Source organism: Odontesthes bonariensis, chromosome 2, assembly GCF_027942865.1.
Source record: "Odontesthes bonariensis isolate fOdoBon6 chromosome 2, fOdoBon6.hap1, whole genome shotgun sequence".
NCBI lineage: Eukaryota > Metazoa > Chordata > Actinopteri > Atheriniformes > Atherinopsidae > Odontesthes > Odontesthes bonariensis.
The window spans coordinates 17,416,667-17,434,653 of NC_134507.1; the positions used below are offsets into that span (position 1 = coordinate 17,416,667).

The following is a 17,987-nucleotide window of genomic DNA, read 5'->3' on the forward strand; positions in this document are numbered from 1 at the left end:
TAATTTACATATTATCCACATAACCTACACAATAAGCAAATCATATAGGCAAGGCAAGGCAAGGCAAGTTTATTTGTATAGCACAATTCAACTACAAGGCGATTGAAAGTGCTTTACAGAGACATTAAAACAGTAGAAATAAAAAGCCTGATTTAAATTTTAAACAAAAAGAAAGAAATAAGAACAATAAAATCAGTAGTTAAAATGTGATTAAGGTATATATAAATACATATAAATATGTGATTATATACATACAGTAACACTGTTTACAATATGCCATCTAATTATTAGCAATACACTTCTCAGAACACACGGACATCTCTACTTGAAGTCTCCTAAAGAGACTAGGCAAAACACAGATAAAGTAATAACTGACTAAACGGAAAGGCCTTTACAGTAACCAGCTGTTACTGATGTTTTGGCTCATACGTAATCCTCACATCCCGTCGCCGTTTGATGACGTTTTTATGTAACTGCGATTCACTGCGCCAATAACGGAGCGACAGCGCTCTGTCATTTTGGCGCTCGGTTCAACTTCAGTTTATATGTAAATCTTCTCACAGCTATGAATTAATTGCTCCGTGGACGTTTATTTCACGGACCCCAGTCGTTGCTGATGGAATACGGGAAGGACAGAGTGGTGGCGCTGGTTGACATGGACTGTTTTTACGTCCAGGTGGAGCAGCGGCTGAATCCGGCTCTCAGGAACACTCCCTGCGTGGTGGCACAGTACAAAACGTGGAAAGGAGGCAGGTGAGTTACTAACACAGAGAATCCGTTTTTCTGATCAACGCAACTCAAACACAAACTGTTTAGCCTTCGGATACCTACTCAAACATCTATTTCTCCTTGAACTTAGGGCTGTGATCAAGTTACTTTAGTTTGCTATGTTTCATGTGAGAGCAGTGGGTCAAGTCAAACGTCAACAGGTTGCACTGCAGTTCATGAACAAGTATGAGCAGCATTGGTAATGATGAGGAGGTGGAGGATCTTTAGGGCTCAGGAGTTCAAGGATTATGTTTTGCCCAGACCGTGAACGCCTTTCAAGTTTCCTGCTGAATGACACGTGACCAAACATCACCAACCAACAGTTTTTGCTTCATTTTTACTAGCACAGATTACACATATCTTTCTTCAGCATGCACTGTATATCCACGCAGTTTGTGTCTGTTCAGTTGCATTGACCATTTGAATTGCTGTCTCTGTGTCGGTAACTCACCCGCCCACATCTCCAGCCACTAAACCCGCCGGATGTACTGCTGACATGTTACTGCAGTTTATACGGTTAGCATGACTTGTGAAAACCTGGTTGTCCATGAAACATTATCCTCTGTTTCAGTATCATAGCGGTGAGCTACGAGGCCAGGGCCCATGGTGTCACCAGGAACATGTGGGTGGATGACGCCAAAAAACTGTGCCCAGATCTTCAGGTGGCACGAGTGCGCGAGTCCCATGGCAAGGCTGACCTGACACAGTAAGTGCTGGTAATGTTACATCCCCAGACTTTGTCTCGTTGGCAGAGGGTTGGAAATTAAATCTGTGTGCTTTGGTACTTGGAATCCTGTTATAACTTCTTTTTTTAGTTACAGGGATGCAAGTGTGGAAGTGATTGAGGTGATGTCACGCTTTGCAGTGATTGAGAGGGCCAGCATTGATGAGGCCTACATGGATTTGACTGCTGCAGTCCAGCAGAGGCTAAAAAACACAACTGACAAACAAGTAGAGGCTTGCCTCCTCAAGACCACGTACATCCAGGGGTACCCACAAAGTGGACTGGAACCCTCTACTGCGGACGGTTCCAGTCCAGGTGACCTTACAGAAGACTCTGTTTCAGATAAAGGTAGGCCATAACCCGACTTTTAAGAATCCGTGACTACAGTAAGCTTGTATGAAGACTTACACTTTCCAAACTTCTGGTAGATTTTGAATAATATCATTTCGGTCCTCAGAGGTGCAAAGGTCCAGAGGTCTGCAGCAGTGGTTGGCATCCTTGCCTGCTCCTTTGTTAGGGGAGCAGAGCTCTGCAGAACTGCAGCTAACCGTGGGAGCGCTTATTGTCGAGGAAATGAGAGCAGCCGTGGAGAAACACACAGGTTTCAGCTGTTCAGCAGGGATATCCCACAACAAGGTAAGGCAGACTCTACTGTAATTCTTATCTATGAACAATGATTACCTTTGCAGTACTAACTGTTTAACTGTCTACTTTTTTTAAGGTATTGTCGAAACTAGCCTGTGGTCTGAACAAACCTAACAGACAAACTATTCTGCCTTTGGACTCTGTGACTGAACTTTTCAACTCTTTGCCCATCAGCAAGATGTGAGTTGACAGTATCCGTTTACCTTAGAGAATTAATTCCTCACAACTTGCACTCATGTTCTGATATAGAGGTGTAAAAGGACAAGTGGACTCTTGAAAAAAACTATTTTTCCTGTGCAGTCGTAACCTGGGGGGGAAGCTTGGTGCCTCAATTACAGAAACTCTGGGAGTAGAGAACATGGGAGATCTCACTCGCTTCTCTCAGGCCCAACTAGGACAGCACTTTGGAGAAAAAACAGGGTAAGTAAAGAAAGACGCTAAGTTCACAGCAACAGCCACATTCATGTTCAGTACAGATCAGGTTTGATGGCTCATAGACACAACTATAAATGTCTCGCTTCTGACTGTCACTTGAAAACAACGGGCAACTGTAACGGCACACGTGTACATTAAATGTTTATTTGCATGCGTCATTAGTATGAACAGTTGTAAAAGAAAACATCATATTTGTGAGACAACTTGGGAGAATAGTTTGAGATTTACAAAGTGGAAGCTATCGCAGTTAATTTGGGGATGACATTTTGTTCTATAGGATGGCAATGATTTGATCTTTAGCAGCTGTTGCTAGCAGTCCTCTTGTAGTGCTACAGGTTTAACAACAAAACTCAGCTCATGTATATAAGCAAAAAGCAGCATGGAATCAGTATACATATATATACATAGCGTGAGGATGCTCATAACTGAGCATATATAACATAACACATATATAACATAACACATAACATATATATATATATATATATATATATATATATATATGTGTGTGTGTATATACAATTTAGGACCACATACTGAAGTTACACAGATTGGATTAAAGAATCAGAATTGATGGTTGCATTTGTGTCCTCGCAGCTCTAAAAAAGAAAAATAAACTGATACAAGAATGCAAAATAAAATCAGGTTTGAGATACTTCAGTCTGGTAATGTAAATGCAACCAGAATGTCCTAAGATCACTGGCAAAAAAAAGTCCTGCTTAAAAGAAAATTTTAAACCCAGGTCCTATTTTACCAAACCTGTGGGTCTGTATTGTTAATGAGGACAAAACAGTTAGGAATCAGTTTAGTGTCGATCGAGAACGCCATTACTGACAACTGAGAAGTGGTGGCAATGAAATTTTATAACCAGCTGTCTCCTGATGTACTTTGTCTGTCAGGACTAATGTGGGACATTAAATTCTATTCTACATGTCTCAGCATCAAATAGATGTAGCTCCACATTAAAAATGTGGCAGATAATCAAACTTATTACACCTCAGTAGTAATCTACGGTATGATCCACCATTGCACGTTTCGACAGTTTGCAGAAAGTCGGCCTGTAAATGAACCAGGAAGTGCAGATGAATACGCCAGTCATGAGGTCAGCCAGTATGTTACCTCGGGTAACATCAGATGCTGCAGACCGTTCATCTGTCTGATGACAGCCCTTCAGGGGTCATCTGGACTTTGAACTGTGAATATTTTCTTGCTTAACTTGTTGAATCTTTCCACTTTGCAGCCACTGGCTGTATGACTTGTGCCGGGGGATCGAGTTTGAAGCTGTGAAACCCCGACAGCTTCCCAAGTCCATTGGCTGCAGTAAAAACTTCCCTGGGAAGACATCGCTGGCTACTAAAGAGCAGGTATAGGCCATCGGTCACTGTTTTACTGCGTTAAACCAGGAGGTCTAAAATGTTACTTGCTTTATCCTTTAGTTCTAGTTTCACATTGCCTGAAATTGTTATTCCTCTGGATCTGAAATGAAGACATACTGCAGTAATGATGTTAATGAGACTGCATTATTTAATATAATCTAGTTTTTACTCCTGATTTGCACAAGTATTCTTATGTCAAAATTCAACTTGTGTTTAGGTACAGTACTGGCTTCATCAGCTGGCTCTTGAACTGGAGGAGAGGCTGACCAAAGACAGAGAAGTGGTAAGAGAAAGTGGCCTGGTTTGGTAAGCTTTTATTTATCACTTCTTGCAGCAGTTTTGGTTTTCACATCAGCGTTTTCTTACCATCCTACAGAATGGTCGAGTGGCGAAGCTATTGACAGTCGGCGTGCGTCAGCTTGGTGATAAGAGGAGCAGCTTCTCCCGATGTTGTGCGTTGGTTCGCTACGAGGCAGCCAAAATATCCAGTGACAGCTTTGCCATCATCAAGAGTCTAAACACAGCAGGAAACCACCAGGCAGCATGGTAAGTAAAGTGCAATAACACTGTGAGATACTTTAAGTACTGGTGAAAGGAATGCTTTGTGATTTAGACGCTCTGTCTTGCATGGTATCCCCAGGACTCCACCTTTCACTCTGCTACACCTCTCAGCCAGCAAATTCAACGATGCTCCATCGGCTGGAGGGATCGCTGGCTTTCTTTCCAGTGATGTTACTTCAACTCAGAGTGTTTTGTCCACCTCTCAGTCCTCCACTCAGCCACATTCTGAACTGAAAAATGGCTCTCTGTGCAAACAACCCGGCACCATTCAATCCTTCTTTCACAAGGCGGCTGAGAAACAAAAACGGGTTCGAAAGCATGCAGAGGAGGAAGATGAGGGTGTAGGTGCCAGAGATGTCCCTCCACCTTCAACCCATGACACAGATACAGAAATCAGCTCCCCTGCATCCTCTTTTAAAAGTTTTTCCCACTCTAAAATGGGCGCTGCAAGCCCTCCCTCTGGCATCTCCTCTTTCTTCCATAAGAAGAACCTTGAAAGAAACTCACAGGTCTCAGTCTCAACATTGGACAAACCTGAATCCGGACAGAATCCTGTGCTCATTGATAGTGATGATCATAAAGACTCTGATCCTGTTGCATCAAGGCTACAGTCGCAGCAGAGCTCAGAGTTCACATCTTGTCAGTCGCCATGTGAAGAGGAAAGGCAGGAAGTGGAGATCGATCACCATTCTCCCAATGTGGCTGGAGAAGACATGTTAAGCTGTGACCGCTGTGGTCAAGAGGTGCTGGTCTGGGAAATGCCTGAACACAATGACTATCACTTTGCCGTGGACCTCCAAAATTCACTCTCTTCATCCACTAATTCAGTAGCCATCACCTCCTCGTCTCTGGTATCTCCCTCCTCCAGTGCCTCTCTTACTCCTCTTAGGGTAGGAGGAGGGGGCACAACCCAGTCCTCCCGGGGAAAAACAAAAACCCGAGGCCAGTCAGGACCTGCGCCGAAAAGACACCGCTCCCAAGGCGCAAGTACGGGTACCCTGGATTCTTTTTTCAAGAAGAACTGAAGATTTTAGACAGTGCTGCATTTGCGTTTGCTTAAATCAAACATATTTAAAGACGGAATGTGTTCTTGTACTCACTCAAAGAATGAAAAGCCTACTTAGGCGGATACAATAAGATTTTTGCTACGTCACTGGTGTTATTATATTTTAAAACAATGTGTACAAATTAAAGAAAGTTTATATTTATTTAATTTGATTCACCTATGTTTTAAATTATAAAGAGAAACATGGTACTTTAAACCTACTTTTTGATTTAAAAAAATTCTTCACTTTTTTTTTTAACCTTACATTGTTGTAATATTCTGACTCACCAGCAGGTGACAGTGGTGAGTTGTCAATAAAAAAAGCAGTCCTCACTTGGAATGAAGTTTCTTAAATATTCAAGATAATGATAATTACTTTCTTTACAGTACGGTTAAATTCAAACTTTATTGGTTGAGTATTTAGACACAACTTTATTAAACTCACTTTGATGTTTAAGCTAATCAGACAAACGGAGCACCAGTCACTGGCAGGATGTAATATGGAATTTTCCCTAAGGTTTCTCCAGTTGAACTATTTTACACCTCTTGTCTAATATTACTGAGCCATCACGACCATCATATGTTTTACAGATAAGAGGTTTATAGAGTGGAGTTTTGAACTGGGGAGGCTCAGTTAACAGTGGTGTAGTTTGGTGGTCGTGGCTGATTTAGGAATTTCCTTCACTTTTTCAGTCAAACCAATATCTAGTGCAGTACAAATTCGCGCTAAACTGACATTTTAGGCTAGTTTGGCATGCTTGGTGAGTGTAAGTTGGATTAAATAGTAATAACGATGATGATTAACGCTGCGCGATAACGTCATATGCTCGACCAATCACCAGCTCGCAGTGCTTTGGCTCCTCTCCAAGGGAACCAGTCCTGTATGTTATTGGACAGCGGGAGAACAAGCTGTAAGGAGAGGGAATGTTTAACCCTCCCGTTGTCTTGCGGGTCAAAAGTGACCCACTCCCATGTTTAGCTGTTGAAAAAATATCTTAAACTATCTTTTTCCAACTTGAAATTTTATGACTTTTCCTAAAGGCACCCCATCATTAGAAAAAGTCATACTTTAATTTTGTTTATGTTTCCATGTGGGCTGTCTTATGGGTCATTTTTTACCCGTGAATTATAAAAACATTTAAACACCAGAAAAAAAGTTCACTGGTTTTTTCCCTTTCAATATAATTAATTCAGAAGTAATTACTTCACATTTATATGATAGAAATAATAAACCTTTATTATGTAAAATAAAACTAAGAAAAAAAGAAAACTGTTGGTCACACAGACAGTTGGTTTGTGGTTAAAAAAAAAAAAAAAGTGTAATCCTGAAAACTGGTGATTGTCTTAAAACAAGATAAAACAATTATTGAATTGAGTTGAATAGATAAATAACAGGTGGTTTCATCATACAAAATAGATTTTGGATTTAAAATTCAATTAAGTTGCTTTATTTTGGGGTTTTGGTAGGGCGGGTCATTTTTGACCCGTAGGACAAAGGGAGTAAAACAGAATGTTAAGACCACACAAGGGGCACAAGGGTTAAAGGGAAGTGTTTGTCCAAAAGCTTGATTCATTTAGAGCTTCATGAGTAGTACATGAGCCTGACCTGCTCTTAATAAATCATTCTTGCGCTGTATTGCATCAGATGGGGAGCAGAATAAGGAGGGGCAAAACAATAAAAAAAAAAAAATAAAAAAAAATGTTGCCTCTTCTTAACCCCACCTTTTGCAGTGAGTCATGTCTCTGTGACACGAGAGCCAACACACGGTGCTGGATGACCGGGTTGAGCATTTTGTTTTTGGTTTCACTCAAAAAAAAACTAAACAAAAACAGCTGTTCAGGAGGTAATAAAAGTTTTATTTATGTACACCATGACACACAAATTGGATCTGTACATAAATATTGCATTTTACCCAACAAATGATCAAAATATTAACATTTTCGATTCAAAGAAGAAAAAAGAATGGGTTTTGAAAATAGTGAAGATGTGCCCGCCTCAAACTGCAACAGTGAAAAAAATGTGAGTCAACTGTAAAATCGGAAACCTCTAGAAATCTATCAAATACAACTGTAATGCATTAAAACAAGCCGACACCTGAACTCTTCATAAATGCTATAAAACAATTTGGTTGAAGTGTAATCCTAAACGTCTCAGTCTTTTGCATATAAACTGCACTGATGCCGCAGGGGCTACAAAAGAGCACAGAGTAAAAGTTTCCACGCGCATCACTGATGTCAGTGGGACGAAATGTGTGTAGAAATCAGGTCAACATGCAGTAGTAAGACAGACGGTGAGGCTGAAAATATGAATCAACATTCATTTTCAAAATTTTTCTTTTAAATAACAAAACCTGTTTCGAATAATAGCACCAACTCAAGTAGATGTTCGTTCCTAAGTTGTAAAACTTTGGGCTGGAATGGAAGGATACCCAAATGGTAGTTCCACCAGGCAGGCACTGTTAAACCACATCTAAACCTGTGACATCAGTAACTTAAGTGAAGAGACAACATCAAGTACCTCCGTTATCACTGCTTTTAAACAAAGCTGCATCGGTCGGCAGCCTCGCACACTAACGCACGATCAAACACACACCTTTGGGATTAACAACATGGTCTGTTTTTTTTTGTTTTTGTTTTTCTTTCCTTTTCTTCAAATCTCCCAACTCCCCAAAATCAGCAACAGACACCTCTGCTGGAGCGGTTCTGTGAAAGTGGAATGCTGTCTAATACAAGATTTACGCTGACCTGAGTTACTAAAGCACTTGAAAGATAGCCAGCGAGATGGTTACAAACTCGCTGCACTTCCGTGAGGCATTATTTGTGACTAAAAAAAGAAAAAATCATTCTCACTGACAAATGTGACATAAAACGGTGATTGCCCGTGTGTGTGATTTTGGCAGACTGACACACAAACTAAGTTCTTCCTTTGCATACCCCCATTTCTCCCCATCACAATCTAAAAGTGCCCATGTCTGCAGCACAGCTTGAAGCAAAGCTTCTCCGAGACGGACGAGCTGCGCCCGACACCGACAAATGCGTCTCGTTGCTGTTGCTCTTCTCAAAACGCAAAAGCAGTCACCGAGACAATATGATCCAGAAGTATTCAAACAGTGAGATCCAAGGTTTTTCAGGCACTATGCTGGTAACACAGACAAGCTGCTGCGGGTTATTGATCATGTATCACAGAGGTGATACCGATTACACCTTCATGTCGAAGCATCTGATACTTTGCGAATAGATATCTGCTAAAAGGTATATCAATTGACATTTGAAGTTCAGTGCAAATGTGTGTGAGGATCAATTTTGAATTCGGAGTACATTTAGGTGTAAACTTGGTAGGCAGCACCTCAACATAGATGTGGAAATGTCATATTTGCTACTTACTGATCTGTGCATTGCAACTGTGTTTGCTTTGAAAATCACTTTGGTCTATGTTGCTGAGTTAACGCGCTGCGCCGAGAAAAGGTGACACTCTTGAAAACTCAACACCAGAAAGCAGGTTAAAATATCAGCAGTTATTCAAAAGGCTGAAGATGACATGCGATAACAAGGCTTTGTGAAAATTTAAAAAAAAAAAAAAAAAAAAAAGGTAAAACCACAGTCCTGTAGAAGGGATTTACTGTGCATGAACAGGGCAAGGTGGCTTCTTGAGAAAGCAGGAAGCCGTTTATAAAGCACCTTGTTTTCGGGGCGGGACGGTGTTTTACGCTGTGGTCGTCTAACTACATTTTAGGCTTCCTCGTCCTCCACATGGGATGGCTGGTACTGGGCGAGGGGCTGCAACTTGGTGACGTGACCGATACCTTTAGTTGCTCCCTCCCTGAAGAGCACCTTAGCCCCAACTTTCAGATATTCTGGGTGCTTGATGAACTTGAAGAGAACCACTGCTTTCTCCCCTGTCCTCAGCTCCTCCTGTGGTGCAGAGAGCAGAAGAGGATTCAAGCAAAGGCAGCATTACGCATAGAGGTAAAGTACGGAGGAATTAAATAGTGTTGTTTCGTGTTGTTCTTATTTCTTAGAAATCACCGTAACCCATGGAGTTTTTTTATAAGAAAAAACGTGCTCACAGAGAGCGTTGCTTGAGCCAAAATGATACCAATTCAACGGAAACGGATTCAAATGATTCAATTTTACTTTGGATGAACGAACCTTGCCATAAACAGCCTCCACTGTGGCGGTCTGTCGCACATTGCCAATGTGAACAGTAACCTGGAAGCCCTTGTGGAAAGTCTTGGCGTGGAAGAGGAGCACGATCTCCGCTTCAAACATCCAGCAGATGGTAGGATCCATCTCTGGACTCACCATCACCATGCCCTGCACATAGATAAGACTTCAGTGTGCAACCTGATAATGTGGTTGGGATTGAAACCGTGAATTCAAATTGCATAAATGTATTATGGCATCACCAGAACATATAATATCTGGTATCAAGTATCGAGTACACACACACACACTGTAGTAGAACATTAAGAGTCTGACCTTGCGAAGTAATGACCTGTCGAAGTTTCCCAGGGCAAGCGTAGCAGCCTGGCCAGCCCTGAGTACTCTGCATGCTGATCGATTCCTTTGGATGCTGCCGATAGTCAACTTGTGGAACTGGCCGGAGTCTGTGGGCCCTACTACAAGACTATCTCCTTCACGGCAAATACCACTGAATGATGGAAGAGACAAGAGGGTCAGAGAGGTATCGAGCTTGAGAAAAAAAAAAAAAAAAATTACATCTGGAATGAAATGAGGCTTCCAACACACTGACCTGTACAGAGTACCTCCCACCACTGTGCCCACCTCTGGAACCGTGTAGATCTCATCCACCTGTAATGATGGACACGAATGACGTCAAAATCATACATGTACTTACACTGCACCTGCAAGAGTGCAAATCACAGCCAGCTGGCCGCGTCCTTCACCTCAGACTTACCTGAAACTCGGTTAGTTGCTGCATAAGCTCTTCCTGCTCCTTGCTGTTGCTGAGAGGAGGGATGATGTTGAAGAAGACCTTGAGCAGGTCTAAACTCTCACCATTTACACTGGACAAGGTGAAGATAGGTGTGATACTGCCAGGGAGAGAGCAAGCGCAGAAAACAGGTATCAAAGACACAACCATCTGGTTTCTAGCCTCTGCTCTTACAAGTGTTCTGACCAACAAAGTAAAAAAATTGATACATAGAAACAGGCTCATGTACAATAAGTGTCATACTTGGGTGACTGGGCGAACTGCTGTGCTGCTGTAACGGCATCATCTGTGCTGCTCACAACCATGGGCACTTTGTTGCAGCCCGGCTGCTTCAAGACGCGCTCCAGCTGCCGCAGCGTGCGCTCCACAGTGGCCCGTGTACAGAGGTCCACTTTACTGATGACGATGAAGATGGGCACCTTCAGGGCCATGGCGAGGCCCAGATGCTCCCGTGTTGTGCCAGCTGGAAGAGGGTGGGAAGCAGAAAAAGTAGGGAACAGCAGTGAAACATTAGTTTCATCTTACCTTTTACTGAATCAAGTCACTAAAAAAAAAAAGAACCTCAAGAATACAAAGACCATGTTTATCTGGTGCTCTTTTGTGGGGTAGGTTGCATTAAACAAGCAGTAAAGGACAAAGTCTCCTGCAGAAGCACACACATGGCTGTTTATGCACACTAATCATCTGGGATAAATAATAAGCAACCACCTGCTATTACACACATAAGATTGGCCTTTTGCTGCATGGCAAACCGCTCCTCCAAATCAATTCAGACATTAAGGACTGTTGGGACCCAAGATAACCTTTCTTATCTATATGCTTGCTATATAGATTGCAGCAGAAGACCACGCATACAGACTGATAAGACCAGGTAGGTTTTCCCATGACATGCGAGTGTTATGTCATTGAATCAGGCAGATGGGATAGCAGTGCTGGGGAATGTGCAACCCTATAGTAAGTTTCCTCAATATTTTGGTTGTTTACAGTGCAAAGTAATAACTTCTAAACAAAGGGATGTCTCCCACAGATGAAAGTGTCTTGGATGTATGCTGGTCCTTCTATTCCAGTGATATGTTTAGTATCACAACTGTGATATGGGTCTCAACTTGTGCGACATCACCAAAAATGCCAAGTGTACTGACCCACAGGATACATTACAGTGTAACATAGATTTGAAATACCCTGAATCCGAAGCAGCAGTTCGTGGTTTTTTTTCCCTCTTAAGCAGATCCAAGGGAAATAAACATGAGATGATTTTTTTTTTTTTGTCCCCGAGCATTTTCAAAGGCAGATCTGGTTAATCTGGATGTTTCAAAGTACAGTGAGATATCAAAACATCACAGCGCAATACAAAAAGACCACTTGCTGTTTGGCCGGCCCCGCGGAGCTGAAGACGAGCCCTAGGAATTGCACCTATCCATTACCCCGTTTCATAATTAAAGCTGCAGCTCTTGGGTTGCAGACAGCGTGTCCTATCCCGTCTATGGCAAAGCTAACGTGGTGTACATTCTTGACCCCGTTTTTCCACAGCACAACCTTTCCCACAGCATACATAAACACAGCAATGTCCACAGCGTACCAAGAACAGAAAACATAAAAGGAAATTAAGCAGCTGAATGTGCAAGCTTTAAAAGGATATGAAGGAATAAATGTTAAAACCCCTTTTTACTGACCGACAGAAGCAGATACACTACTTCCATAACCCCTTTTGCTTAGCAAAATAGAATTGTAAATCTAAAGAACTGAACAACAGCGTCTCAAGCATATCAGAATCTTTTATGATTTGTTAATCAAATCGTGCCTTACATTGACAGAGGCTTAATATAGTTCATCTATTAACTCCCCTCTGAGCCTCTGAGTGTTATCTCAGGTTTCACATACTGTACCAGTTCACTTGCCACTTGCAAAAGTAAAAAAAAAAGAAAAGAAAGAAACACAACATATTTCATAACAACCAGATGTTTTTGAAGTATTGCTTTCAAAACGGACAAGAGGCCCTTAGAGATTTTCTAAAGCTTTATACACATAAAAAAAAAGCGAAAAAAAAAAAAAAAGAAAAGTCTTATCTCTGTCCCCTCATGGTGTCTGTCAAAGCCCCACCTTCAACTTGACAGAGACGGAGATAATGTGAGTCCCAGTGGCAGAATTATCTGAGCCTGCAGTGTCTCCTGTTTGGAAGTATTTTAACCACAGACTGTTGCAAGCTACATTGAAATGTGAGTTTACAGCAACAAATGTCTTTGGGAAGTAAAGCTGACAACTGCCCGTTCCATTAGCATCATCAGCTCAGGTTTCAGGGTATGTTGTTGCTGGATCCAAGCTCCCTGCTCGCAGTCCCATTTGTTGTTTTTACAAAAGAATATGCAAACTATTGTTTTATTTCTTTTTTACATGAGAAGACTTATTTGCATTTTCCTCTGTACCCCATTATGATCTGGAGTGATTTTTGCATCATTGTAACTATAAAGCCTGAAACAATGCACACGATTTAAAATTTTCAAAAACACCGACAAACATTAGTGCAAAGTTACTAGATTTCAACTTTAAATGTGTGGAGACTTTAAATGACTGTGGAATAGAGTGTAAATTATCTCTTTAGTCACCACAGTAATCGAGCCCAGTGAACAACAAGCCTCAATTTAAAAAGGCTAATGCCTGCAAGTATTTGGGGAAAAACTTCCGGTGACCGTGTCGTGTCTTTTCCACAAAGTTATCAAAGCAGAGTTACTTGCTTACATTGCTGTTACTTGCTGATTTCATTTGTAGAAATCAGGTTTAGATTGGGATCAGGCGCCGTGTGTCACCTGGCTTTGCTGTGATCGGATGCTATCTTGATATATTCTGGGACTCGCAGTGCCAAGCAGACGTTGGGAGGAGATGTAATTGGACGGCTGGTATGTTATGTGCGCTCGGATGTTTCGCTTTTTAGTCAAACTGGTCCTGCAAGAGTATATCAACACCCTCTGACAGGTTAATTATCAATCCGGCTCGTCTCAATTGCCATGTGAAACGAATGCACATTTTTACAGCCATGTAATGACGCTAAGGCTCGTACGAACATAACACAGAGGCAGCTTGATCTACTAGTGCTCACCCATGCCGGTATTTGCGCTGACGACCAGCATTGCAAAATCTGGACAGTAGCTGGTGAGGCCAAAGATGGTGGTTTTCAGGTACTTGTGGTGACCCGCCAGGTCAATGAATGTGATCATTTTAGAGGCACTCTCACAAATCTCCTCTGCTGTCCGAGACTCGCTGTAATTCACAACCTAGGAAAAAAAAAAAAAAAAAAAAAAAGGTAAAACATTCATCAGCGTTAGCTGCAGAAGCAGTAATTTGCTGAATGATGTTAGCTACAGAAACCAGGTGTTTAAAAATCATCCCTTTTTATAACCACAATCACGTAAAAAAAAAACTCTTGATGTTGATATTATTTATTCTGTGGCAGAGGGGGTTTTGTTCACCTCTCCTTTACTGTTAAAACCGAGGATCTCAAAGCTGATGCTCGAGGTGCGTCCAGTCTGGATCTCATGTAGATGCCTGAAGAGGTTGAGCCTCGCTCTTCCCCGTCCATTGTCCAGCTCGCCCTGTGTCAAAACCCCCAACAGGGTGGACTTGCCAGAGTCCACATTACCCAGCACCGCCACTCGCAGGTCTAAGAACTAAAGGAAAAACAGCAAGGGAAAAAAACCAAAAGCATGAAAGAGCTCAAAAATGAAAAGGGTCAAACCGACCGTTCACCTTTACAGGAGCCAAACTAACCTGCTGGTCATCTGGCACCTTGCGAATGAGAACTTCAGCAATCTTGCGAGGCACGTCAGAGTCATAATCAACCTCCCGCTCTCTCAGGACAGTGATGTCAGCTCCAACTCTGTCAGACAAAAAAAAACAACAGTGAATTTTTGTATTTACAGATTGGAGTAAATTTGTTTCATACTGGAGACAAACATCTCAACTCCTTTGTTTAGCTTTAATTTCCTTTAATTTAGTTTGGGTTAAAGAGGAAAGACATGTTAAAGTCACTGTCGAATCAGGATGACACAAGTAAGATCTGAAGAAAAAGCGAGAGATACTTCCTGGACTTACTTCTCTGCCAGCCTGTGGAGCGTCTTTAGCGATGCCCTCATGTCCTCCTCTGACAGTCCCACCAACATGCCATTGTCCTCGACACCTATTTGATAGACAGCTTCACCCCGACCCTCCTGCAGCCGCCATTTCATTTGTGTCGCCAGGTGCTCAAAGCGGTATTGCGTGGGGTTCACCAGCTTCAGCTAGAATAAGGCAATTCCTTTAGAAACCCAAACTGCTGAAAGTCGAATGGGTCTAGTAAGTAGTCAACTGATTATGATCCAAGTAACAAAAGTTAAACAGGACTACTGTAGGACTGGGATGATCAAAGAAAATAATAAAAAGAAGTGGAATAAAGTCTATGTTGTTGCTGGGAAGCAGCTGTTCAGGTACTAAAAGTGTTCTTGCTAATCCACAGCGGTGTTGAATTTCCATGGGGTAGGCTGCACTTATATGTTCTGACATATTACCTACACGTTGCTGACTGACTATAACAATGTGCCAATAACATCTAAAGGGGCACAGTATGATGCAACCGCATCTCTGTGAGGGAAATGGGAGCATTCTGGGAACAATTAAAGTCCTTGCATCACAGCCGGCTTGCTTACCTTGTACTCTATATTTCCCTCTTCGGCCTAGGAGATAGGAGAGAAACAACAGCAGTCAGACAGCACAGAAGTGACAACGGGCCGACGATTTGTTTAAAGACAAAAAGAAAAAGCAGTGTGACTGAATGAGCACTAAGCTTGTGCTGTGAATAGGTAGGCACTCACTGACAGCAATACAAAGTGACCAACTGCTTAGTTAGCCTTAATACACGGACACTCTCTGTGTTATTAGGCAAAGCACGCATATGTGTGACAGCCATTGTGAATTCGGTCAAGATTTATTAGGATGTGGGACAAACTGGCTTTATGATCAGTATAGGGAGGTTGATCTAGTTGCATTCGGGGATCAGTTGAAGCCACGAGCTCTTGACAACGATGATGTAAAAAAAAATAGAGTTCATCTCTTTACTGTCAAGACTAACCTGCTAGCTATAACTCACAGCGACATTTAAAAGATCACCTGATCGAGACCGCGATGTGTCTTTGTTCGGTTCCCACTTTTAGATATGCGTGAGGCTGTTGTGCGACTTGAAGTTTGAACAACTAAAAAAAAGGTGAAATCTAAATCTAATGGCAATGCGCACCAACACAGTTATTTCCTGAGTGAAGTTCAGAGAGCGTCACCACTCTTACACCCGCCCCCCTATTTACAAACACACAGCTGTTCCGCTTCTGCTAGCTAGCTAAATATTAGCCACCTAAACACCAAGTGGCCTTTTGATTTTGGTCAATTGTGGTTTGACTTGGTCTTGTGCAGAGAAACACAAGTGAATGGCATATTGTAAGTCTGGAACAAATGGGAGATGTTACTAATCTCAGCCCAACACGACCACCTCACTCGTCTTCCCTCGCCGACCTGCTACGTGTCACTGCAGAGACAAATCAGCTAAACCCGGCGACAAGAAATCCTTTCACTAAATCTATTATCAGTTTTACACGTCATGCAATTAAAAAAAGTGGTTATATGGACAGACTTTTTCGTCTTTCGAGGACAACAGTAGCTTGAGTGCGCTAGCTGTGGTTTGGAGCGTAATTTCAGTCCTACCTCTGGAGGTAGATACGGGGTGTTGTTGCTTGGTTTGAAGTTGCGGGAGAATCGGGCTTTTGCTTTCTTGTTGTTCTTCGCACAAGCCTTTTTCGAAGCAGACCCATAGCCATTCCCCGGCTTGTTGTTGGACGCAACACCTTGAGGACAGGAGCCGTGTCCATTTCCTGATCCAAACAACTCCGATACCCGCGCATCCATCGGCTTCTTTGGGACCTAAGTTATTAACTTACCACTACCTGCCTAAAAGGTTTGCTATAGTATCAAAATATACCCCGGGTCAGACATGTATGTGTTGATATTTATGTCAAAAATATCCAGCTAATGGTAGCTCATATCCCCTATAAGCAAAACAAAGCACCCGCGTCCCCCAAACTCTCCAAACCGAACAATAACACCGCCGTCCGAGACTGTGGTTTTGAGTTCACAGTGTGCTTACGTCAGCAAGAGGGTGTGCGTGATTTGATTAACTGCAGACCGCGAGTGAGCGGTCCTCTTTGATTTCTGTATTAGACTTGAACTAATGTAGGTTTAAACTCCGCCCAGCTAGCAACCGAGGTGTATTCAGCATTGATACAAACGCAAATCGCTTTGCAAGCCTTTGCATCAGACGAAAAAGGAAATACGTATTTATTTACAGCGAACATGAAATGCTTGTTAAGAATAGATTTCACAAAATCGAAAGTCTACGTTCTCTTGTGACATGTAGACTTTTGCATTAATAGGTTTCAGTGACTCCTTTGTGGATTCATTTTCAATATTACAGAAATAACATTTCCAGTGACAATTTTAAATAATCCTGTTATCTGTCTGTTAAAGATTGTTTAATTCCCTATTAACATTAGCCATTTTTGCCTACTCATGAATTTCTAAACAGTTATCACTTTTATCAAGCTCATCGTGCAAGAGGTTCTAGCATGACTAATCGTCACTGTCCTAATAAACCCTCAAAATAAAAAAAACAAAGAAAACAAAAACAGATCAAGTGGGGCTTTTTCTTGACCATCTGGAGTTTAAGCTGTGGCGTGTTTTAAAGATAAGTCTTACTTATTGAACTGAGCTCCACTGTGCCCTTAGAGGACATAGGGAAGAACGGTCTGGGTGCCAGGGAAGTTTGGTAACAGCTTTTGTCATTGCATAGATAAGCAGGAGATGAACTGAATGCAAAAATGGAACATTGAACAAAGTGCAAAAATGGAACAAGTGAAAAAAAGGTGAAAGGCACACCAGGCATGAGGCTTGTTCATGGTCATCATTAGTTAAGACACGGTGATGTCAGTTGTTAAAGTTTTTAAAATGCTCCTCTTTGCAGCTGCCCAGCGGGAAAAAAAACCCTAAAAGAATTGCTACCCACAAAGCAGATAGAGAGAAGTACAGAACTGAAACAATTTTCCAAGAAAACAACTTGTAGGATTGCTAGAAAGTCATATATATCTATATTTATAGATATAGATATAGGCCTATATGTAAATCTATGTGAACAACAAAAGAATCTTGGCTGGCAGTAAAAAGTATTTACAACATGGGATACTTTCAAAAGGTTTTTGAAAGTGGTTTACAATAATCACATTGTATACTGTCTAACTAGTTTTGAAAATAAACTTCCATCCATTTTCTATACCTGCTGAATCCATCTGTCGGGTTGCGGGGGGGCTGGAGCCTATCCCAGTGGTCAATAGGCAGGGTACACCCTGGACAGGCCACCAGTCCATCTCAGGGCCACACAAAGTCCTAAGGACAAGTTTAGTCACCAATTAA

General features: G+C 41.8%; 2 protein-coding genes across 3 annotated transcripts; one reads left to right on the top strand and one right to left on the bottom strand.

Annotated features, from left to right (window-relative positions):
• Window positions 1-489: 489 nt before the first annotated feature.
• On the top strand, window positions 490-5,887 carry polh (polymerase (DNA directed), eta). The gene is made up of 10 exons (XM_075484501.1): window positions 490-753; window positions 1,340-1,474; window positions 1,584-1,840; window positions 1,950-2,128; window positions 2,214-2,317; window positions 2,438-2,557; window positions 3,813-3,936; window positions 4,166-4,231; window positions 4,325-4,494; window positions 4,589-5,887. The coding sequence occupies exons 1-10, from the start codon at window positions 617-619 to the stop codon at window positions 5,532-5,534; spliced, it is 2,238 nt and encodes a 745-aa protein (XP_075340616.1). The 5' UTR covers window positions 490-616; the 3' UTR covers window positions 5,535-5,887.
• Window positions 5,888-7,390: 1,503 nt separating this feature from the next.
• Window positions 7,391-16,650, bottom strand: gtpbp2a (GTP binding protein 2a). Of its 2 annotated transcripts, none has more exons than XM_075478386.1 (12): window positions 16,230-16,650; window positions 15,185-15,211; window positions 14,595-14,779; window positions 14,271-14,379; window positions 13,973-14,170; window positions 13,603-13,777; window positions 10,752-10,971; window positions 10,473-10,608; window positions 10,308-10,366; window positions 10,034-10,205; window positions 9,704-9,868; window positions 7,391-9,466 (listed from the first exon to the last, which is right to left on the bottom strand). In XM_075478386.1, the coding sequence occupies exons 1-12, from the start codon at window positions 16,428-16,430 to the stop codon at window positions 9,284-9,286; spliced, it is 1,830 nt and encodes a 609-aa protein (XP_075334501.1). In that variant the 5' UTR covers window positions 16,431-16,650; the 3' UTR covers window positions 7,391-9,283. The 2 variants fall into 2 exon arrangements, with proteins under 2 accessions (XP_075334501.1, XP_075334502.1); XM_075478387.1 differs by lacking the exon at window positions 16,230-16,650 and adding an exon at window positions 15,645-15,747.
• Window positions 16,651-17,987: the final 1,337 nt, after the last annotated feature.